This window comes from Gopherus flavomarginatus, chromosome 2 (genome assembly GCF_025201925.1).
Source record: "Gopherus flavomarginatus isolate rGopFla2 chromosome 2, rGopFla2.mat.asm, whole genome shotgun sequence".
NCBI classification, from domain to species: Eukaryota; Metazoa; Chordata; order Testudines; family Testudinidae; genus Gopherus; species Gopherus flavomarginatus.
In genome coordinates, this window is record NC_066618.1 from 213190444 (window position 1) to 213215929 (window position 25486).

Genomic DNA, 25486 nt, shown 5'->3' on the forward strand with positions numbered 1-25486 from the left:
AGTCTGATTTACACACTAAATCTGATCCATACTGTGTGAGCCTTCTAATCAAGGCTCACTATGGCAGGCTGCTGTATATGTATAACCTAACTGTAGAGCTGTGCAACTCTGAACTTTTACGTCACAGGAGTTTCTACAGAGTCCTGCCTCAGTTTATATCCTCATTGGTTTGCAACCCAGTGCTGAAAACTCTCATGATTGGATGGTAAATCTTGCAATATTTTCTGTGGGGGCCGGGGGGGGGTCCCTTAAACCCTAGTTCCTGGAGTCATGTGATTGCAAGAATCTCAGCTTCCTTCTAAAGAACAAAGCAAGCCTTTAGTCCTCATGGGTGTGGAGAAAAGCTTGAACATGTGATCCAGCTACACCCTAAAGGCTCAAAAAAAGAAGGCAAATGAAAAAGGCAGAGTCCTTTTTTATTTATTTATTTTTTAAAAATGTAATAATTTTTAAGCTAATTTCATGACTTGGCGGGGGGAATAGCCTCCTGACTTTTGAATGCTTGGAGCTGGCAAAACTGCACCCCTGACAAATGAATCCCAAATCTCAAAGTGTGTGTCAAGCAAAATGGCTGATTGACATCTAATTTCAAATTGAAACACAATGAAATCATTAATTTCATGAGAGTCTGGCACAAACCTTTGTGAGCCTTTGGATACAACTGGTCTGAGATCTGAGTTTGCAACATAACCAGCAGCATTTTGTGTAATACTGGAAGTCAATATGTTGCAGAACTGTGAGGAAATCCCAGTCATGACATGGAACAGATTATTCAAGTGGACAGTGGAGACTATACAGCATGCATGAATGTAATTATTATGTCAAGAATGGGACAAGGATTAAGTGACATTGCACTAGACAGTGGGTAATATAACCTTTTTCTTTTTAATCTAAATACTGGAGCTACAGGCAAAGATCCAGCTAAACCAGTGAAACAGGATGAAGACATAAGAATGTGGGAACTCAGTAAACAGACTTAAGACAAGTAACATTCTGCACCAGGAACATAGGCTGTGTTTGTGGGCTTGACATCTAGCAAAAACAAGGAGAAAAGGTTAACAAATGTAACACACACTGGGATTTAAATGGTCATTAGCATGGAGAAAAAATTGAAATGGATCTTAAAAGAATTGCATGCTAATATCAAAATATGTTTGTTGCATTTGCAGAAAGCCAGCAGCGAATGCTGAAACATGCAGACCAATAATCTGACAATACAAACTTTTGAGTTATACAATTTGCTAACTGTAAATGACATAAACACAATAGGTATAAATAATACTCAGTATGTTCATTGTACACATACAACCTAGGCAGTACATCCCTACACCATTTGGTTACAGACTTTGGGTATTCTTTCCCTCTCTCAAGGCCATACATATTCCAGTTATGCTCCCCACTCCTACCCAATTGTGCTCCCTCCGGATCCCAAGTTCTGCTTCCTTTCTCTTTCAAACCTCTTCCCATTAAATATGGTACCAACTCCACCCTTACTTCTCGCTCTCCCATTTCAATTCATGCTCTGCTGGCGCACAGGCAGCACTCCAGAAGCTGAGTCAGTGCCACCGAGCAGCCTGTAAACAAGCTGATCTGACTTCAAGTGAGTTAGACCAGTTCCTAGCTCCACCCCCGCTTGCGGCTTGGTAGAAGGGAAGGATGGTGAAAGTGGGATGAGGATAGCCCTTAGCACCAACAAGAGAGTGCAGTGCTGGCAGTTAGCCTATCTCCCTTCAGCACATGAAACTGGCTGCTATGCTTTCAAGCTCCCAGGCCTGTGCACTGAACTAAACTTAAGAGTACAGCAGCAGCTGTGGTACTACCAGCCCCAATTTGAAGATTCCTGAGTCTAGTTTCATCATTTCTGCATAGTAGACAGACTGTGTCTATAGTCACTCAAGCTGTACGTATTCAGCAACATCGTTTTCTTCGCTTTTGAGCAATTTGTGAGTTAGCTGTTTTTATTGGCATAGGTCTATTGTGCCTCTCAGGTCACTTACTCTGTTCCAGCAGATGATACGTTATTGCTCTCTATTCAAACGTGGTAAACAACTGTGGCATGTCCTCTACTTGGGTTCTGTGAGTGGTGCTAAATGTCAATCTGGTTGTGCCGCTTGAATTTTAGGTAGAGATCAGTACTTGACAGTTTTGTTTTAATTAGCCTTAGCATCAGTTATCCCAGCAGCAAAAACTGTCAAAGCTGCTTCTGTCCTTTCATTTTTTTTTAAAATGTTTTTTAAATGTGGTTTCCCGAAATAAACTTTCCTTTTGTTCTCTCAAGGCTGAGTGGCTGGCACACTTCTCCTAGGCTTACTCATTAGCTGCTGGGACTCATGTTCAGTTTTGAACTCTGGCTCCATCCGATACCCCAAATTTATCTCCACAGTTTTGTTCTGAAGTCATCTTAGTCCCTTTGCTGCCTAATACCGCAGTGACTGCATCGCCACTGTTCCAGTCTTCCCAGAGCTTACCAGGACTAATTTACAACAAACTGTAAATAAAACTTCCTTTTGAGATTGTTTTGGTGGACACTTCAAAATGAGTCACATTTTTTACCTCCAAATTAAATAAACTCTTCAGGGCAGGGAGAGTCCTGACTCTATGGTTAAATAGCACCCAACACAAAGGGCTTCTACTCCTGACTACGGCATCTAGCTCCTGCTTTAATACCAATAATATATAAAGTTTGGCCCCAAATAAAATCGGTTGTAAATTCAAGAAGTCCGCAGAATGGTACCTGTACCATTCATTAGAGATTATTAGTCTGATCCCATGACATATGGGTAAATGAAAATCAGACCTACAGCCACCATTCTTATTTCACAGCTAAGACTATTTTAGCCATGACCAAAGGAGCTTTCTCCCCCATCCTGCTGCACCTTCATGCTTGTTGCTATTTTAGTGGAACTGCAGAAGTCAGTCTGCTGAGTAAACTTCCCATTTCAAAGGACAAGGAATGAAAAAAAGATTTCAGAAAAGACTGTCTTTTTATGGTCTTGTTTCCACCCATTTTTCACCCCTCCTCCAACTCATAACACCCGAGCAGCAGCCAGAAGTAATCTGTAACACGGGAAAGCTATGTAAATGGATGCTTGTTTACACACTTCAGAAAAAATGTAGCTTATTTTTTGCTTGAGGTCAGTTTCTCCTTCCCAATGCCTGGGGCGTGGGAGTCAAGATAGTTAGCAGCAAACTCCATCTCCCTCTTGAATGTTACATAAAACTTCAGAGCAAAGATCATCAAAATAATTAGCCTCTAGCACCATTTCAGACAATGCCCAGAATATAGAAGATTGGAAAACAATTCCTCCCTTACGGATTTGGGGGTCCTGGTGGCTGAGGTAATGCAATTCTAGGATGCATAAACAGGGGACCCTCAAGTAGGAGTATAGAGGATATTTTACCTCTATATTTGGCACCAGTGCAACCACTACTGTAATACTGTGTCCAGTTTTGGTGCCCACACTTCAAGAAGGATGTTGATAAATTGGAGAGGGTTCAGAGAAAACCACGAGAATGGTTAAAGGATTAGACAACATGCCTTATAGAGATATATAAACACAAAGAGCTCAATCTATCTTAACAAAGAGAAGGTTAAGGAGTGACTTGATTACAATCTGTAAGTACCTACACAGGGAACAAATATATAAATGGACTTGTCGATCTAGCAGAGAAATGGTGGGGTGTTGTAGACAAATTCAGACTGGACATAAAAGAGAGGATAATTAACCATTGGAACAATTTACCAAATGTCGTGGTGGAATCTCCATCGCTGACTATTTTTAAATCAAGATTGGATGTTTTCCCAAAAGATATGTCCTAGAAATTATTTCAGGGAAGTTCTATGACCTATGCTATACAGGAGGTCAGACTACATGATCACTCCTCTGACCTTACAATCTATGATCAGATTTTTCCTTCTGAGAGTCAACCTCACACTTATGAAGAAATACCCTTATTTACAGGTAGTTATAAAACTGGACTTAAACATTTTGCAAAGTTATTCCAATAAAAACAGCACAAAGGAGATAGAACTGTGTCTAGACAGGTTCGGAAACAACAACAGTGTAGAAAGTTTCTGAACCTGAAAATGCTGTTATGTGAAAACAAGGTACATTCTCCCTGGTGCATACAGCTATGTCTGCCTATGCTCAAAGTTACAAGTTTTACCTATATACAAAATACTTCTATTTTCCTTCAAACATAGTATTTTCTAAACATACAACATAAGAGATGACCTTGGGGTGTCATATTTGCAACCAAAAGAGTTGCCTCGTCATTGAATTTGTTTTTAAAAAGTGCAGCACATGTAACCCCTAATATGGAAGTGAATGGAGAGCAAGAGATGGGCAGAATAAATAAAGTTAAAGCAGCAATGGAGTTCAAAGCTTTTAAGAGTTCCAGACTTCCAGCCAAAGAACACTCAGGAGGATAGAGACATGACTACTATCTCCAAAAGATTAAAGTCCACTGCAAAGCACCAAAAGAAAAACAAATTGGTTTTAGTTATATAAAGATGTCCTCAATGACCCTCCCCTTGACATCCCCCAAAACACAGTAGAATTATTAGGGAACTGATTTTTCAGGGTAAGGATGGTTAGTTTTTTCACTGGAGGACTGGAGTTGGGCAGCAACATTCAAATAGACTGAAATCCAAGCTGCAAATTTTAAGGTACATTTTTTTTAGAAACAGGTAAGTGGTTTGGAAGCTTAAGTCCCATTTTCAGAAGTGACTTCGAATGCATTTTCAAAGACATTTAGGCACCTTGTATGATTTTACAAAGAATCCTAAATTCCTCACTCACTTAGTAGCTTTTGTAAATTCCACTAGGCACCTAAGCAGAAAGGTGCCTCAACACTTCTGAAAATCTGGCCTTTAGGAGTCCAAGTCTCTTTTTGAAAATTTTATCCCTCGTCTCTCTTCCAGGCTGGGAAAACTGCATGTCAGATTTCAACTTATTGTGATACCTGACAAAACAGCTAAACCAACCCCGATATTACTAGTGTAAGAAAAGAAGCAGGAAAATAATTCTGAGGCCATCTCCATACATCACAAAAGACCAATGAAGAGCAAAAAGGCAACTCGTCTACTCTTTTCAGTTCACCTTCAAGAGAATGTTCTCCGCAGAGCTGTCACGTACATCAACTCAGCAATATTTAAGGAATGAGGCTGGGATTTTTAAAGGATTTTTAAGGTAGAGAGGTGCCCAACTCTCACTGAAAGTCAATGGGAGTTGGGCACATAACTCCCTTTGGCTCCTTTGAAAAGCTCAGCCCAAGAGGACACTGTCAGGTAGCTCTGGTCCACATCATCCCTGTAAATGTCCTTTTTACAACAACTTCATAATTTTCTTGTGCAGGTCTCTGATCGACACAGAGAGAAGGCATTATTTTCAAGCTCATGCTGGCTTCTTTCTATTTAAGTTATATTTGGAGCATAACTTGGTGTCTCCTATGACGCTTCTGTTCAACAAAACACACTGTATGCATCCATTTTTAAAGAAAATATTTTATTATATCGTGGAAAAAAAGCATAATCATTCAGGTTCATATTGTTAAAAAAAACTGAACATTTGTTTTAGACAGCATGTTGGCATATTCTGTTCCACACGGGAATGATAAGAAGTCTACATCATTACTAGATATTGCACAGTCTGAAAGAAACAAAAACAAAAATCACATGATCTTGGGAACCATCTCACATTATGAAAAACCTACTAAGAAACATAAGAACAACACAAACAAACAAAAACACCCTTTGTTTCTACAGTAGCTTTAAGTTTATAATTCTTGGAATGACCATATTTCACTGAAGACCACCTCAGTGACAGGAAGCTTCATTTCAGCAATTCCTTGTGCAAATAAGATTAATAATAAAAAATGCAGTTAGTCTTTTGATATCACATGGGCAGCAATAATCACATATTTGTTAAATTCCTGCCTGAAAAAAAAAAGGGGGATTAGGCCATAAGTTTTGCCTGCAACTCCATCTCTGCTGCCCTTTTGAGTGCAACGTCCACCAGAAGCTGAAATCCACTAAAATCTTGGTTGAGGTCTGGTGGGGTAGGAGGAGGAGTGTTAAAAAGGCCACTTTGTGCATTTGTACCAGGTCCTAGTTTAGAAGCATCCTCGTGGTATTCAAGAGGGTTGTCTGTGAATCTGCTAGCTGATGTCTGCTGCAGGTCAGTGGTCGGGCCTACACCAGCTGGCTGGCACAAAAGGAAAGGGGCATCTTTCAATGCAGTTACAGTGGTATGGCAAATCACTGAAGGTCGAGCCAAAACAGATCCTGGGGAAGAAGGTTTAGAAGAGACAGCCTTGTTTAGTCCTGTGGTACCAGAAAGAAATGAGTTCTCTTCCAACAGTGGAATGTAGTTTTTTGTGCTTGTGGAAGACTCCACTGGGCTGCCTTCAGAAATCTTGGTCCCTCCTCTTCGTGAGATAGTGAATTGATTTGGATCCTTGCCATCCTTCCTCAGCATGTCAGGTAAAAGCCTGCGGCGTGCATTGATAAACCAGTTGCAGACCTGGGAACATAATGATATCTTAATTTCTACCTTCATTCACTTCCGCACTACATGCCATTACAGTCTTTCAGTTAGATTAATGAATCCCTCCAAGCAGTTTCCTTAACTCTACAACAAAAGAGACTGATCGACAAGTTCTGACACACCTAGTAAAAACCTCTCTTCTTTCTTCTTCCCCAAACTCTCTCTCCATTGCAAAAAAAAAAAAAAAAAAAAAGACTGCTAGCCTGAAGTGAAAGGTTCAGCTTTTAACTCTGAACATATATTAACCTATTACCTATTGTTCTCTGCATTTAGGTTAATTAACAACAGGAAAACCTTTTCTCTCTGAAAAGAGCCACTCCTCCCACAAACAGTTACTGATTTTTCCTGCTCAACTGACTGTGTCAACAGACATAACATGAATTACCTCATTGAAATGCATCCTTGTTTAAATATCAAGCCAGTTTCCTGGGCAATAACAGATGACTTAACGTCTTTTTTAAAAAAAAGTATTTCTATATAAAGTTATGATGTTATTAAAGAAATTTTACTTAACTAATTGCACCATTTATATCAAAACACTGATCTATAAAGATAAAAAATTTAAATTTACTACTAATAGTAATACTTTGCAATTCTATGTAACTTTCCATCCAAAGATTTTAAAATACACAAACATTCATGCACTAAGGGCTTGTCTACACTATCACTTTTGTTGGTATAACTTACGTCGCTCAGGGCTGTGAAAAACCGCTGCCTGCGTGATGTAAGTTACACTGACAGAAGCACCAGTGTGGACAGCGCTCTGTTGGCAGGACAGCAGCTACAGAAGTGATTTTACAGCAGTGCAATTGCCTCAGTACAGCTGTGCCACTGTAAACTCGCTAGTGTAGACAAGCCCTAAAGTGTCTCAGCTTTCCTGTGAGGTTACCCATACTACAATGGAGGAAAGAGAGGCACAGAAAGGCTAAGTGCCATGCCCAGAGTCACACATGTTTCAGTGGCAGAGTCTAGAACAAAATCCAAATCATCTGACTCGCCATTCCCAAATAAGGGCTTCATCCTGCAAACATTCATGCATATGAATAGCTTTACCCATGTGACTTGTCCCACTGCTTTATGAATCATGAAGACTCATATAAATAAAAGTTACATATACTCAAGTGTTTGTAGGATTAGACCCAAAGTCACCATTTTAATAGTGTAAAGAAAATTATACTGTTAATACATGTGCTTATCACCCTGATCACTCTGCTTACATGCAAAGATTAATGCACATACTTAACTTTTGGAAGTCACTTTAGCCACAATGTGCAAAATTAAGCATGTGCATAAGACACTACAGTATCAGGGACATCATCTGTAAGCTTATGTTTGTACACTACCTAGAACAACAGGGTCCTAATCCTAGTCAGTGCCTTTGGGTGCTACCACAACACAAACAGTAACAACACATACAGAAAATTACATTTGCAGTATGAACGTTTTTAGAGAGACTAGAAAGTAGGTAACTTCAGATGCGAAAACAAAGGCTCATTTTTATTTTAACTGGAGCTTTTAAAAATACCTGTAGTGTAGAAAGGTGTGTTTGTCGGGACAATAGTGCTTTTTCTTGCTCTGATGGATAGGCATTGTATCGGTGCTCATACAGCCAGTTCCGAAGAATCTGCACTGACTCCTTGGGCAGGTTACCACGTCTCCTCCGTTTGCCTGAGGCAGTGGAAGAGGAAAGATCCAGTGGAACATCCATGGTGTCATCATCCTCCGTCTCACTGCCAGATATTGCAGCTACACCTACAGTAATAAAAAGGTGAGAATAGTCACTTCAGTTCAATACTTCTTATTTACAGCATTTCACTTCAACACTTTTCTATCTCTCTCCCTCTCTATATATGCTTCCTAATGTAAATATATTGTATATAATTATATAGAGAAATGTATACATTTTTTTTAATTTATGAAGCATTAACAAGTGGACAATTCCTTGCCAGTTCAGATGTTGTGAGCCTTTATTGTGAGTCAAACCAGGCCTCATGTTTAGAGGATGTGTACTGTAACAAAAGTAGCACCAACTACCTATTCCTAGGGGATACCTCTCCACACAACCTCATTTACTGGTTCCCTTAGCAACCTTTTATTTGGTCATATGCAATAAGTAACTTCCATCTGATGCCAATATCATGCCAAATGTTGGTCAGCAAAAGGTGCTACTGTGGTATGCCTCCAACAATCTTTTTTCTTCAAGGCTGTTTCATGGCTAGGCAAAAAGCCAATAGACAAGAATTTCAAAACATACACCCAACCTAAACCTTGGCTGTATTGAATTACAATTTAACATGGTGGTGCATCTCCTTCTGATTAAGGATAGCTTTATAGGTTTAAAATTTTAACAGCGCTTTCCAGAACTACTAATAAAAAATGAATGGCAGAGGAAAAGAACAGAAAGCAAGTTGTGGCTGGTTCTTCAAAAGTGACACAAAATTCACTCACTGAGGAAAAAGTGTACAGCAAGGTAACAGTAAGTGCCTAAATAGTGCCACACGGTAGTATAGATTTGCTATTATTTATTTTTCTGGAGAACATGCCACACTTCAACTTTGCCCTGACTACTTATGCTTAGAACCTTATAGTTTTCCCTCACACTTCAAGTAGTGTACTTATTCAGATTTTGAGATATGTTTACTGCAAGAACTCTAGATTTACAGTTTTACTGCACATTTTTCTCCCATAGAGAAGGAATTTATTTCAATCTCATTTAGACATTGTCTTCTGTAATTAATTCAGTAAACCATATTATTAATAATTTGGAACTACAATATGTAAACAATCAAATATTCTGTGGCTGAACAACAGTCTGCAATTCCGCTCTTCAGCAAAGTGTACAGTGTGACTGAGGAAACAAAACAAATAGCACTGAAATCCATAAAGGAAACTTTGCTTTGGCTTTAAGTACTTTAATTCCACCAGAAATTTTAGGAATCTTACAAACCATATATAAATCTAAATCACAGATACCACTAGATTCAATCAGCACAGTTCAGAAGCTTTTCTGACTCACAATAGGTTTGCTTTCCAAAGCATTTTCTAGAAATGACAAAAGGAAAATGAGGCCCTAAATCACTTTTAAGTTAGTTTGAACATCCATTTTATTTAAAAAAGAAAGGAAACTTGCATATTTATAAAAGCAAGCAAAGTTAAAAACCAGGCAGAAAGGCTTCATATGGGCAGAACTTAAACTAAATTGATGTCAGACCCAAAAGAGAGAGAACTAATTGTGAGTTTTTGCATAGTAGTTTCACAGATACCTATGAAATGCACATAGGTGTGACGGAGTTGAGCATTTGATAAGTTTTGCCTTATCTCTATTTATGAACAAATCACAGCATTCTTGAATTTGTCATTTGCAATTATTCAGATTTATCCAGGGAATTTTTTGTTAATACTCTGTGAATATTCACAATTCAGTCTGTGGTGGTTACTTAAGTAACTTGTGTAGTATTGTTTCTGTTCCCTGGATGGATGATTTATGTAACTAACCAACACTCTGAATGTTACAGTTGAATATACAATTCATACTATGATGATTAGTTACATAAGTTATCCAGTCAGGGTACAAAAACAATGACATGCAATTTAAATAACCAACTCAAGGTAAATTCTGAATTGTATATTTGATTTAGTTCTTAGTGCATGTATGTGGTATTTTCATGTGGGGGGAAAAAATCTACCAAGACCCTAACAGCTTCACATTACAATATTATTTTGCTTGAAAAGTAAGTTATGATGGCTCTATGCAGCAGCTCACTAACTGTAAAGTAGACGTATGACTAGCTGAAACTAGTTTACAGAATTCAGAGAAAGCTACAGCATAATCCCATGGTTTAAAGTTGAAGCTAGACAAATTCAGACTGTAAATAAAGTGTTTTTAAATGTCTAACAACAGTGAGAGTATTAACCAATGGAGCAATTTACCAAGGGTTGTGGTGGATTCTCCATCCCTGACAATTTTTAAATCAAGATTGGATGCTTTTCTAAAAGATCTGATCTCGGAATTATTTTGGGGAAAGTTTTATGGCCTGTGCTATACAGAAGGTCTGACTTGGAATCTATGAATTTATCTAATGTTCCAAACATTTCCGTTTTTGCTTGTGGTAGATTTAAAAAATCAGCGCGGCAACGTTTTTAAAGAGGATAATAAAATGTTAGGCTACAGAGACAGTTTTCAAAACAGAGACCATGGGAGCCAGGAAAAGAAGGAGCTGAAGGCACACCAATGGTGCAAAGCAGGAACCAAAGAGGTGCAATCACTGTGCCTACTCAGAGGAGTAAATTTACATTCATAAGTGCAGTTATATAGAAATCATCTGAGATTAAACTCTCAAGGTTTAGTAAACATTCCATGCTAAAACTTCTTTCAAAACAGTAAGACCAGAGTTCTGCTTTGATAAAAAAGATTTAGTTTTGGAACTGCTGCTCTTTACCCACTGCTAAAATTTGACATAAAAATTTATTCAAAAAACCCCACCAAAAATATTTGTTGAAAATGCAATCTTTCTGAGATCACATTTCTTTTTTCAAAAATTAATCAAATAAAATTGTCCTTCACAACTGTAAGTTTCCAAACTGTAACGCAGTAATAAAAAAAATAAATGAAACAACACTGGAGTCTGCCCTTTGATCTGCTTACTTAGTGTGAGACATGTTTCCTCAATTTTATGACACAAAACAGGTTTGGGTTAAACAGGAACAAACGGCATTGCAGTTTCTCATTTAAATAAAAGAGCACCAGACCTCTGAACCCTTAACAAACATCTCCAACGGCATGTGCAGAAGCTGTAGCAACAGGAAGTTAAGGCTGTAGATCTCATACAATCTCAGCTGATACTCTGAGAGCAGAAGCCACGTTGTTGCTGTCAAAACCTGTGTTTTCATTAGAGCATTCGTGCTGATTGCAACTCAGCTTTGTTTTTTCTTTTTGTTAGTAATCAGACTATATGCTGTTGGTTTCCTTTTTAGTAGGGCACAGTTGAAAGGCTTCCCACCTAGGCTCCATGTCTGAACCATTTACTGTTATTTGCACCCCAGAGTAAGGGCTTGTCTACATGCAGAATACCTCCATCTTATTTTAAGTTGTGATTTTAAAACTAATTCTGTTATACTTGTATCAAAGCCTTTGTGGACACTTATTTCTGTTTAAATCAGGCTTTTACAAGTTAGCTTCAGTTGATTATATGTTTAAACTGAAATAAGCCACTCTTAAACTGATGCAAGAATGTCTACAGAGTGTTTCGCACTACTTAAGCTGAACTAGTGCACAGTTTGTATGTAAACAGGGCCTAAGACACAAGAAGTGACCCTGTCTCTAACTCTATCAGCTTTACTCAGATAAGCAGTCCTTATTCATACAAAAATAGTTTCACTGATTTCAGCGAGGACTACTCCTAAAGGTTGTAGGATCGGCAGGCCCCCTTCTTTTATATAATGTGAATTGATTTACCTGCACCCAGCTTCTAGTCTGGCAGCATGTAGAGAATTTAACATACTGTGTTACATCACATCACAGGACAAAGAATTCCTCAGTCCTTTTCTTGTTCACTGCTAGGGAGATCATGCCTTAAACACTGCATAAAATTCTGAGCACCTCAATACCTGGATGATACTAAATAACAGGAAAGAATTCAGTTAAAGCTTCCCGGCTTAAAGGGCTGGAGGGACAAATCTGATGAAGAAAAAAATAATTATGTGCATAGTTTTTCAAAATGATAACTAAAGTTAATATGGAAAAAACTATCAGTACTTATTAGGTATGAACACCAAGAAGGAGAAAGAATTATTTGGGATAGATTTGGGTCTTAACTAGGAGAAATAGAATGAAGTTAAGCAAATTAAAATTTGGGCTGAATATCAGGAAAAAATATCCTATTGTATTGTAGCAGAGCTTCTCAAGATAACTAGTAGAAACCAACTGTTTGAATCACTTGAAACTAAATGAGTATACTGCAAGGCAGTCTCCTTTGGCAGAAGGAATAGATTAGATCACCTCATGGATAATCTAGCTCCATTTTTATGTTTCTGTGAATTTCTTTGGTTGGGTTTTATATGTCTATATCTGGATAATATTTCCAATCTAAAAAGCCCCCAATCTTCCTGTAATTGACTTCACTAGGACCACACATAGTCATATACATAATCTTCAACAGGGCTATAGCTTTGCAGGACTGGAGGCTACAAGTGTAATCTATAGGGCTAGCCTACCTTCTTATGTATCTTCTCTTATGGGTTTATTTGTTTTATCATAATAGGATTATAAATTTGTATTAAGAATATTTTTGGCTGTAATGCAAGGCCACATCCTGTATGCTGGGCTAATGCAAGTTACCATACATATGTTTGAGACTGTTAGCCTAGAGAGATGATTATATATATATATGTATAAGTATATATGTATGTAGGTGAACTTTAACGTAGATAAGTGAGGATGGTTAAAAGCAAGATAGTATAAGTAGAGGCAACCTAAGTTCATATAGCCTTCAAACTTAGCAGGTACACCACAAAGAACACAGAAATGACTGGGTAGGCCAGAAATAACAGATAGTATGAATATGTCATTAATATGTACAAACATACCAGCCTATAGATGAAAGTGTACCCTGATATTTTTTGTGGGTGAGGAAATTAAGTTTGGACATGGAAGGAGGGCACATGAGAAAGCTGCAGTGTGACTGCTATAAGAGCTACATTCATTATTATTATTTAGGAAATAAACTTTTGCCATCCATGGAAGAGGTTTCAGAGATTTAACTTAAGATATACCAATCTGGAAAGGAACTTTAGTTAAAGGTTTGTGAATTATTTTTTTAAATAATCAGGTTAAATAGTATCGATAATTAACCAGATCAGACACAGGAGCTATGGGGATGTGTAAGGGAATTTTCCATAGCAGATAATTAGAAAAGTTTTCCTTTTCCTTTAAATGTGATTTTACAACTGGAAGGAACCAGTTTTCTTTCCTCTGCATTGCTTGAGATTTACTGGTTCCACAAAGTAAGCTAACTTGGCTGTACTATAGAAAACAAATGAAATCTGAAATCAGGTCATGCTCTGAAACTGAAGTATCAAAATACAGGCTACAAATGCAAACTGCAAGCCCAACCTTTAATTAAAAAGGAAACAACAAAAATCATTGCCCTAACTTCTTTGAAAAGTTTCTTTGCATCTGTGAGCTTCTTCCCACTTCCTAATTTCTGCCACATAAACTCTCAAGCAATGGTTTTCTGTCTCAAAGGTTTGCCTTCCAATATGCTGCCTTTCATTGTTTCAGTGCAGAACTCCCAAATCACAAGGCAGATTACACACAGAGAGAAATACATAGGCAGACAAGGTAACCTCCTCAGCATTTTTCACACATATTTAGTTTGGGGGCGATGACAATAAGAGTTGGAAGTGCGTGAAGTTGGTATTTAGACAACCAGTAGCTTGCCCTCCGGGAGAGGAATCTGAACAATGGAAGCAGCAGCAGACAGGAAACCAACTCATCACCACTACTGTGCAAATAGAGAGCACAGGAATGTTCTAAAATAACTAGTCTAAATAATTCAGTAAAACCATATACCTCCAGTAACCTTAACAATCTGAACAAATCTACAAAAATGGGAAAATCTAGAGTCAAGGCTGTAACTGTCTGTCTCTAGGTACAGAGGGCCGGGCTTGGTATGCAACACGTGTTATCTAAAATCACCCCAGTTAGGAGAACACGGAAATATTTGGCGGGGGAGAGGGGGGTATATAAATACAAAGTTTCGGTTTGAACTCTGAATTCCTTGCTTTTTTGAGAGTGTAAACGGGTTCCGCACTGACTGTTGTCTAAAGTTTGCCTTTGCGGCTTAATTTCCTTTGTGTGTTTTATTTTAAATCAGTATAATCCAAGATTACTTATGAGAACTACAAACTATATTAGAGCACATCTTTAAATTATACACCAAGAACTCAGAAGGTGCTTAATAGGTGTATAAAAACACATACTCTAATGGCTCCAGGAACATTAACAACGAAGTAGATTTCTGGACCCTTGAACCACAAGAGAGTGTAGTAGGAAAAACAACACTGCTCTAGAGTAGTAAGCATGCGCAGTACTCCTTTTTTAACCCTCACTATTTGGATAATTTAAAGGTCTTTAAATACCAAAAATCCTTAATATACATTACTGATTAGCCACTTAAAAATGGGGAGATGGGGAACTGACAAGGAAACAAACATCCGAAAAGGTTTTGTTTTTTTTTAACAGCAGTAACGTTTTAAAAATGTTTTCCAATTCTTTGCAGACACGTTTTAGTTTTCAAGATACTTAGAGGACTACAGATGGAAATATCGACAATCCCATGATTATAAAGTGTTCAAGTGGTAATTACGTAAGTAACACCAATGAAAAGTTTTTCAAACGTCTTTTTTGCTGCTTCCCCGCCACGTGGTGGGTTAGTTTTTAAATCACTTTACTTTTCGTCTTCCCCCACCCAAAAAAGTGTCTTTGATAAAAAGGCAGGAGATGAATCTGCAGATCGATTTTAAAAAGTCTCACTTTAAATTCTCCGACAGCCCCCCACTTTTGTCCCCTTTCCCCATCCTAACTCGCAAACAAAGAGCTCCGCCACCCCGTTGTTCAGACTGAATTGCTCAGAGAGTTGTATTTGGGTTGGGATTTGCTTTTTAAAGTTGTGAAAACAATTCCAGTCCCATCCTTGGGGACTGGACTGGAGAAATTAGAGTGAAGAGAGAGAGGGAGGAGGAAAGAGGGAAGAAAAAGGCTGTTTTAAAAAGCGAAAATAAAACTTTGTTGGGGACAAAGCAGGCAGTTGACCGGTTTTTGACAGGGAGCCAAGCAGCATGGAGAGAAAGCAGCGTCCAAACAGCCCCTCATGTTTTGTCTGGAAGTGAAACATTATCAACTGCCATTTCAGACATAAGCTCAACAAGAGGAAAAGGACCAGATTAGAAAGAAAAAAAGGAGGGTGAGAAGAAAACCGGTTCCACTTCATTTAATAAGCCAAATCAAACTGCAATGAAGTTTAAACCACACGCCTGTTATTTCCATATGGCGAAAGCAACATGCTTTTCACTTTCCCAGCCAGGTTTAGCAACAGCACGCTGAGGAATCACTGTCTCTCACACTCACACGCACCCCCCCTACCTTTTTTACTTTTCATCGTGGTCTCGAGCCCCGGACTGCACCAGCTGGCAAGGCTTGCTACCCAACGGGCACCCCACGCACAAATCAAGTCGCCTTTTCTTGCTTGCGGAGCAATCTCCGCTTTGCAACTTGGAAGGCGGGCAGAGGGCTCCCTTCCCAGCCGTGGCTGCTACCCAGGGCGCTTCAATGGGCTGTGTGTTGTGTCACCGCGAGCTGACAGCTTCCTTCTGCCTGGGATGGTTGGTCCGGATTTGGTGCTTTCCCTCTTCTTTCTTTGTTCTTCTCCCCCCCCCCCCCTCCGATGCTGGGCCCCAGCTTGTCAACGTGAGAAAAGGCACCAGGGGGAAAGGTACCCTCCGCCCACCTTTCAGCAATGAGTAAGTGAGAGAGTAACTGAGAGCAATAGACGCTTTGCCTCCTCCTCCTCCTCCCTGGCTGCGGAGACGGTTGTCAGCGGAGGGGAGGGAGCGGGATACTCTCACACACACAACAGAGCGTGTGATGTGACAGTGCAGGGCAGGCAGAGCCTCTGCGCCTTCTGGTTCCTGCCTTTCTTCCTAGCCAGGCGTTTGATCATTAAACTGGGAAGGGGGAGGGAGAGGGGGATTTTGACAGCTGCCCCTGACTTAGCCTCCTCCTGTTGCTGCCGGATGAGCCACCCACTCCTTAGTGTGAAGAGAATGGAGAAGAAAGAAAAGCAGCGTAGCGCAAGAAAAGAGCGCTTAAAAGATTAGCATAGCATTGAACAAGCCCTGCTCTTCCTCCCCACCCCACGGACCCCCCCCCCAAAAGAAAAAATAACTAAGACGCCTGAAGGCTCTTTGCTCCTTCTGCTCGGGGGTTGTTATGGTTGGAGCCGCCTTGTTCTGATGCTGATGGGCTTGCAGGGCAGTTTCGAAATTCCTGGCACGCCGGAGCCCGAGACACACTGTCATCCTCACATGCTTCCAAACTTCTCAATCACGGCGCGCGCCGCAGCGTGGCGTGCTCGGAGTCAGCGCGCTGCAGTCCCAGCCGGCCCCCAGCTGTGGCTGCCTTGACTGGAAACGGCGCGACGCGCCTGTAGGGGCTCATCCGCTAAATAAGCCAGACCCTTGTCCAGCGCGGATCTGGTGGCCTTGGGATTCTTTCTTTCCCACCCCCCCTAGTATTTTAGAGGAACGAGCACAAAAGCCCCCTTAATTCGGGTTTGTCAGGGCCACCCGCGTGAGAGAAGATTCTCTCGTGATGGGGTTATTTTAAGCCGATTTTTAAAGGGTTTTTTTGGTTTGTTTTCACTTTTTTTGATAGGCTTTGCTGGGCGTTTCAATGAGACATGCTCGCTCGTGGCTTTTTAAAAAAACAGCTCGACTCATCCCTCTCGTTATCACGTGGTTTCAGCAACAGTTTATTTTGCTGTGAGTCTGACTCTTTCAGATGAGACATGCTGGAGCTCGAGCTGTTCCTGTCGGGTTCGACCCCCCCCCCCGAGGTCTTTCTATTGACTGAAATGGGAGCTGGCTCCAGCTCGTAAAATAAGGAAGGCTGCTTTCCCGGAGTTCCTTTGTGCTCGGCCTTCATCGGTTCCAAAACTGGATTTTGTTTGATCAGGACAAATGAAAGAATTGACAAAACGTGTGAGGCGCTGAATTCAACGGGCTTATCCTCTGCTTGAACTTTAGCAGGGAAAGCAAACAAGCCCCTGTGCACTCACTCTCAACACCACGTAAGAGTGTTTGAATTAAGGAAGGAGCGCTCCCCATAGTTTAGGTTGTAAAAGGAAACCTGGTTTTAAATTACACAATGAAACAGACCAGGAACCATGGCTTTACTTTAGGTCCAGCAGCCTACAGCTAGGTACAAAAGCCCATGCGCGCCTCATGCAGAAAGGGAAGCAATAGTATTTTTTTAAATGTCCTCAAACACCTTGTAGCTGTTTTTTATAGAGTAATTACCCTGCCATTGCTGAAGATAAAAGAGCGGTGACGTTCTGAATGAGGGACATATGTGGAATGGGGAGGGTGGCTTTGGAGCAATTTCAGTTAACAAGGCACTAGTGTTTGCTGCTGCCTTCTTAGTGGTTCTCTTTTATGTAACTTAGGGCAATCTGGCAAAGAGATTGGTAGCTCATATCCGGTATGTCTGTGTGAAAGAGACTGTGAGCAACGAGTGAGTAAGCGAGCGGGGAAGGGCCTTGCGACAGTCAGACATACTGACTCATGGAGGCTTGGGCCAGTGTAGTGAGAGTAGGGGAGGAGACAAGCAGTGCAGGCTAGTGCCTGGGTTAGGGAGTGAATGCTGTGTAACTATGAAAGCAGCAACAGAGCGGGTCACCTGTTTGCAGAACCAAAATTGCTATTCAAACTTTCCTGTTGTTACTAGATGGGTTGGGCAGCTTCAGCTTGGGGGAGTGGGAAATCAGCTTCCTTTCCCACTAGCTGTGTAGATCTTACGTTTGTTTTTTTTTGGCCACAGGGGGTGGATGGCTTTAAAAAACATACTAATTGACTAATTTTGTGGCTCAGGTGAGGGAGGTGTAAGTGTGTAGCTAAAATTCAAGATGCTTTATAAGCATTCATGCCTCAGATAGTTATCCCCTAAGAGTGTGAAAGCAAGAGACCCAGTCAAGAGTGGGTATTTTTAACTTGAAATAAAATAACACTACTTCTGAGGCACTGGTGATGACTCATGAGATTTTTTGTTTGATGTTTTCCTGTTCCCAGCTGAGAGATTTGAGTTCATAACTGGGGTTTTGCACATCTTTCCCAGGTAATCCTAAAATATAAATAAGAGATCTCCTGGGGGTACATCAACTCATCTAGATAGTTGCCTACTTTTGCAACAGGCTACATAAAAACCACTAGCAAAGTCAGTATCAACTAAAATTTCATATAATTACTACTTTATATTACTGTAGTCTGTATGCTATATATTGAAATGTAAATACAGTATTTATATTCCAGTAGACTATTTTTATAATTATGGTAAAAATGAGTCAACATTTTTTCAGTAATAGGGTGCTGTGACACTTGTATTTTTATGTCTGATTTTGTAAGCAAGTAGTATTTGAGGGAGGTAAAACTTGGGATATGCAAGACCAATTAGACTCTTGAAAGGGGTATGGTAATCTGGAAAGGTTGAGAACCCCTGCTTTAGAAGATGCCACATAACAGCTAGACATGTTCTCACTCACTAGTTTCTTATTGGCTTTGGAGTTGCTAACATGTTAGTAGTTTAAATATTAATTTGTACATTATGAGTATATGGAAAACAAGTAATGCCATTTGGTGAAAATAAATCAGGGTTGTGTGCCTATCATGGTTACTGAGATGCCCTTGCTTCCTCTTGTTCTAGAAGTTAGAGGGTTGTATATTATTAGTACTACCAGGACAGGTGCTCTTGGCCACCCAAAACTAAGGGGGAGGAACTAATAGGCACAGATTACCAGTGATTTCTGAGAAGGAGAAAACAGGGACAGGAGTGGTGGTCAGGGTAAAAATCAGATAACCAGAAGGGACACCAAGCAGAGAACTACTGACAGTGCCTAGTGCTCCTCAGAGCTATCTAAGGGGTCAGTGGATACTGCCCAGAAGAACTCAGCTGGGAGTTGCCAACTTTCTGATTACAGAAAACCGAACACCCTTCCCCCTACCCTACCCCTTCTCTCAGGCCCCATCCTCTCTCCCTCTGTTGTGGGCTATCCCCACCTTTACTCATTTTCACCCAGTGGGGGCAGTGGGTTAGAGGTTTGGAGTGTGGGAGGGGGGCTCAAGGTTGGGGTATGTGGGGGGGTGAGGGCTCTGAGGTGGGGCAGGTAAGGGCTTTGAGGTGGGAAGGGGTGCAGGGTGGGGACTCTGAGATGGAGTTTGGGTGCAGGAGGAGGTTCTGAGCTGGGGCAGGGAGCTGAGGTGTGGGAGTGGATTCCAAGCTGGTGCAGAGGGCTGGGGTATGTTTGGGAGGGTGAGAGCTCTGGCTGGGGATGCAGGCTCTGGTGTGGGGCTGGGGATTAGGGGTTTGGGGTACAGCAGGGTGCTCTAAGATGGGGCTGAGGGGTTTGGAGTGTGGGGTCTGGGAGGGCATTTGGGTGTGGGAGGGAGCTCAGGGCTGGGGCAGGGGGTTGGGGCATGGGAGGGAGTGCAGGCTCTGTGCAGTGCTTACCTTAGGTGGCTCTCAGAAGCAGCCAGTATGTCTTTGTGGGCTCCTAGGCAGAGGCACAGCTAGGTGTTTCTGTGCACTGTGCACTGCCCCTGGCCGCAAGCACTGCCCCCACAGCTCGGGGTGGAGGCACTGTCTGGAGCCTCCCTGGCTGCCCCTGAGCCTAGGGGCTGCAGGGATATGCCATCTGCTTCCAGGAGCCATGCGGAGCTGGGCAGGCAGGGAGCCCTGCTGTGCCACTGACTGGACTTTTAGTGATGCTGACCAGAGCAGCCAGGGTCCCTTTTAGACCGGGTGTTCTGGCCGAAAACCAGATGCCTGGCAACTCTAGCTGGGAGGCCTCACTGGAAAAGGGAACAGAAATAAGCTCCACAATCACAATCATCTAGCTTCCTCCTCCTGGTATAATGGATGGCTGTGCTGCCCATTGCTGTAAAGAAAGGGTTAATTTAGATCCCATCATTTTGTATGTATAGCTGGGATTATGTTTACCAATGTGCATAAATGCAAAGTAATCAACACTGAATTTCATCTGCCATTATGTTGCCCAGTCTCCCAGTTTAGTGAGATTTCTTTATAACGCTTCACAGTCTTCTTTGGGCTTAACTATTTTGAGTAATTCTGTATTATCTGCAAATTTTGCCACCTCACTGTTTACCCCCTTTTCCAGATCATGTTCATAATATGTTGAACAGCACGGCTTATAGTATAGATAACTGGGGGACACTGCTATTTACATCTCTCCATTCTGAAAATTGACTGTTTATTCCTACTGTTTGCTTCCTGTCTCTTAACCAGATAGTGATCCAGGAGAGGACCTTCCCTTGTATCCTATGACTGCTTACGAACCTTTTGTGAGAGACCTTGTCAAAGACATTCTGAAAGTCCAAGTAGTCTATATCCACTTGATTACTCTTGTCCACATGTTTGACCGCCTCAAGGAATTAATAGGTTGGTGAGTTATGATTTCCTTTTACAAAAGCCATGTTGACTCTTCCCCAACAAATAGTGTTCATCTGTCTGACAATTCTGTTCTTTACTATAGTTTCAACCAATTTACCTGGTACTGAAATTAACCTTACTGACCTGTAATTGTCAAGGTCCCCTCTAGAGCCTTTTTAAAAAATTGGTGTCACATTCACTATCCTCTAGTCAGCTGGTACAGACGTTGATTTAAATAAGTTACATACCACAATTATAGTTTTGAAATTTCATATTTGTGTGCTGTGATACAGCATGGCCAGAGGGCAGCAGGAGAGGGTTAGAAGGGAGCCTTATTTCCTGTAAGGGGAAGAAAGTTTGCTATAGATTAACTAGAGCACCTGAAGCCAATTAGAGCACTTGCAGTCAGCAGGGCTGGTGCTACCATTTAGGCAGCCTAGGCAATTGCCTAGGGCGCCAGAATAAATGGTGGGCGCCGTTTTGCCGGAGGGGGCGGCAGGCGGCTCCGGTGGAGCTGCCGCAGTGGTGCCTGCGGAGGGTCCGGTGCTCTGCGGCTCCAGTGGAGCTGCCGCAGGCATCACTGCGGCAGCTCCACCGGAGCCGCGGAGCACCGGACCCTCCGAGGCACCACTGCGGCAGCTCCACCAGAGCCGCAGGACCAGCGCACAGGGCAGCGAAATTGCCGTCCGCCTAGGGCGCTCAAACCCCTAGCACCGGTCCTGGCAGTCAGTCACATGATAAAACCCCCCTGCTTCAATCAGACAGTGTGGAAGTTGGAACAGAAAGGATTGGTGTTGGAGCAGAGAACAGTTTGGAGAAGTGCTGTGGTGGGCTAAGAAGTCCAAGACCCTAGGTAAAGGGGCACCTGGCTAGTACAGAGGGAGGGCAGGAAGCCCCCCGCACAAGCTGAAGGGCAGGAGAAGGAAGTAGCCCGGGAAGGAACTGTCAGTTCAAATGGTTTACCACTATCTTCAGGGCCCCTGGGCTGGGGCCTGGAATAGAGGGTGGGCCCAGGTCCCTCCCTCTCCCCTGCCCTCCCCTTCTCTCCTCTAACACTCTACTGGGGCAGTTAATATTCCAATTCAGGGGCAAGAAATGGTGCCCTGAACCCACCCCCAAAGAACAGACAGCGTGAGACCCATCATAATAGTGCTGGCAATTTGCCACAGTGTCTTCAAAACTCTTGTGTGGCTAGCATCTGGTCCTGGTGACACATTACTGTTTAAATTTGTTCCAAAATCTCTATTGACACCTCAATTTGGGACAGTTCCTCAGATTTGTCACCTAAAAAGAATGGCTCAGGTGTGGGAATCTCCTTGCATCCCCTGCATTGAAAATGGATAAAAATAATTCATTTAGGCTTCTCTGCCTTGGCTTTATCTTCTTTGAGTGCCTCTTCAGTATTTCAATTATCCAGTGCTCCCAGTGATTGGCAGGCTCTCTGTTTCTGATGTACTTAAACAATTTTACTGGAAGGTGTATGAGTAGTTTAACATTTTTCCTCTGGGTTCTACTTTGCATTTTTCAACCCTGAATTTAATTTGCCAGGGTTTTTCACCTAGCTTATTTAGGTCTCTCTGAAGTTCCTCACAGTCCTCTCGTTCTAAGTAATCCTAAGTAACTTTGCATCATCTGTGAATTACTACTTGCCACTCTTCCAGATCTTTAACGTATTAAATAACAGAAGACCTAGTAAGGAATCTTGATGAAAATTGACCTTTTAATTAAATCCTTCTTTTTGCTTTCTGGGTTTTAGCCAGTTCTTGATCTGTGAAAATATTTTGCCTCCCTGGCCACCATGACTATTTAGCTTCTGTAGTAGCCTCTTGTGTGGAATCTTGTCAAAGGCTTTTTGGAAGTATACATTATTTATCAGCCAGTTGTGCACATGGTATTTATTTACATAAAGATTAAAAGCCACATAGATGCCATAGGGGAAGTTTATGAAAGGTAATTTCTCCACTAAAATTCAGATGTGACTTTTTCTTAAAGTGAATTAAATTTTTCTTTAATCTCATTTAGGATAATGAATTGTACTAGATGGTGGTCATTTTCAGGAATTAAAAAATAAAATGTGGTCAGTGAATTGGCTACCTCAGGAAATATGGAACCTATGGTCTCTGGGTCTATATTAGTGACCACTTTTGTCTACTACTGACAAGTCTCTCAGCTGTTTTGTGTTCTGTGTGTAACCTGTTGTTGGTTTTAAATCCACTTTGTATTATAGTAGAACATAGGAGTCTATATCAACATCACGATTTTAACTGGAATCCTTGTTGACAGTTTTTCAGCATAGCTCAAGAATTTGTAGGCAAGCAACAAACACTACAATCTGGCTGATTTAGTGTACCTCCCTCTATGCATTATACCTCATTTGAAAGCTTATGTCTACTTTAAGAGGAGTCATGATGTGGTGCTGTCAAGTGGTAATGTTACCACTTGACATGAGGATAAACAGTGACATAGAATCATAGAACTGGAAGGGACCTTGAGAGGTCATCTAGTCCAGTCCCCTGTGCTCAAGGCAGGGCTAAATATTATCTATACCATCCCTGACAGATGTTTGTTAAACCTGCTCTTAAAAATCCCCAGTGGTGGAGATTCCACAACATCCTTAGATAATTTATTCCAGTGCTTAACCACTCTGGCAGCTACAAAGTTTTTCCTAATGTCCAGTTTAAACTGCCTTTGCTGCAATTTAAGCCCACTGCTTCTTGTCCTATCTGCAGAGGTTAAGAGGTCTCCTTCCAACAACCTTTTATGTACTTGAAAACTGTTATGTCCCCTCTGTCTTCTCCAGACTAAACAAACCCAATTTTTGTCAGTATTCCCTATAGCTCATGTTTTCTAGACCTTTAATCATTTTTCAGAGAGGTAGCCGTATTACTCTGTTTCAGTAAAAACAACAAGGAGTCCTTGTGGCACCTTAGAGACTAACAAATTTATTTGGGCATAAGATTTTGTGGGTTATGACCCACTTTATCAGGTGCATGGAGTGGAAAATACAGTAAGTGGATATAAATATACAGCACATGAAAAGATGGGAGTTGCCTTACCAAGTGGTGGGGGGGGGGGAGGTGTCAGTGCTAATGAGGACAATTCAATCATGGATGTGGCCCATTCCCAACAGTTGACAAGAAGGAGTGAGTAGCTACAGAGGGAAAATTATTCTTTGTAGTGACCCAGCCACTCCCAGTCTTTATTCAGGCCTAATTTGATAGTGTCCAGTTTGCAAATTAATTCTAGTTCTGCAGTTTTTCATTGCAGTGTGTTTTTTAAGTTTTTGTTGTTTGTTGTTGTTGAGGAATAGCCACCTTTAAGTCTGTTATTGAGTGTCCAGGGAGATTGAAGTGCTCTCCTACTGGTTTTTGTATGCTACAATTCTTGATGTCTGATTGTGTCCAATTAGTCTTTTGTGCAGAGACTGTCCTGTTTGGCCAATGTACATGGCAGAGGGGCACTGCTGGCACAGGATGGCATATATCACATCGGTAGATGTGCAGGTGAACGAGCCTCTGATGGTATGGCTAGGTCCTATGGTGGTGTCCCTTGAATAGATATGTGGAAAGAGTTAGTAACAGAGTTTGTTGCAGGGATTGGTTCCTGGGTTAGTGTTTCTGTTGTGTGGTATGTAGTTGCTGGTGAGTATTTGCTTCAGGTTGGGGGGCTGTCTGTAAGTTAAGACTGGCCTGTCTCCCAAGGTCTTGGAGAATTAGGGATCGTGCTTCAGGATAGGTTGTAGATCCTTGATGTTGCGCTGGAGAGGTTTTAGTTGGGGGCTGTAGGTGATGGCTAGTGGTATTCTGTTACTTTCTTTATTGGGCCTGTCCTGTAGTAGGTGACTTCTGGGTACCCTTCTGGCTCTGTCAATCTGTTTCTTCACTCCCCCAGGTGGGTACTGTAGTTTTAAGAACACTTGATAGAGATCCTGTAGGTGTTTGCCTCTGTCTGAGGGATTGCAGCACATGCGGTTGTATCTTAGGGCTTGGCTGTAGACAATGGATTGTGTCTGGATGAAAGCTGGAGGCATTTAGGTAAGTATAGTGGTAGTAAGTTTCTGGTGTAGGATGGTGTTTGTGACCATTGCTTATTTGCACTGTAGTGTCCAGGAAGTGGATCTCTTGTGTGGACTGGTCCAGGTTGGTGGTGGGGTGGAAATTGTTGAAATCCTGGTGGAATTCCTCAAGGGCCTCCTTCCCATGTGTCCAGATGATGATGATGTCATCAATGTAGTGCAAGTAGAGGAGGGGCACTAAGGGATGAGAGTTGAGGAAGCGTTGTTCTAAGTCAGCCATAAAAATGTTGGCATATTCTGGGGCTGTGCGGGTACCCATAGCAGTGCTGCTGACTTGAAGGTATAAATCGTCCCTAAAAAAATTGTGGGTGAGGACAAAGTTACAAAGCTCAGCTACCATGTTACCCTTTTAAAGTACATAAAAGGTTATGTCCTCTGTCTTCAGTTCTTGACTAAACAAGCCCATTTTTTTCAATCTTCCTTTATAGGTCATGATACATGACCAGAAAGGGTTAAGCATCCTGAAGGATAAATGACTCAAATTCAGTCTTTACAGACATATGAGGAGACATTTGTTTTTCACATATATATTGGTAAAGGTCAACAATGTAATCAAACATTCTCTGTCTATGCTATATTCTGTTAATTCAGAGATCAAAAGGACATTTTAACATTTAAATGAACTGTAAACATTGGCTATGGCCT

At 41.4% G+C, this 25486-nt stretch overlaps 1 protein-coding gene across 2 annotated transcripts in view; it reads right to left on the reverse strand.

Annotated features, from left to right (window-relative positions):
• Positions 1–5486: 5486 nt before the first annotated feature.
• The window catches only part of TGIF1 (TGFB induced factor homeobox 1), a 69727-nt gene continuing 49727 nt past the window's right edge, over positions 5487–25486 (reverse strand). The window contains exons 1-3 of one of the 2 annotated variants that reach the window (XM_050942183.1): positions 15691–15979; positions 8074–8300; positions 5487–6524 (exon numbers count right to left, since the gene is read on the reverse strand). In XM_050942183.1, the coding sequence (XP_050798140.1) occupies positions 5958–6524; positions 8074–8300; positions 15691–15706 (810 nt within the window). In that variant the 5' untranslated portion in view covers positions 15707–15979 and the 3' untranslated portion in view covers positions 5487–5957. Of the gene's footprint in view, positions 6525–8073; positions 8301–15690; positions 15980–25486 lie in introns of those variants that run through there. The other variant, XM_050942184.1, reaches the window with a different exon arrangement.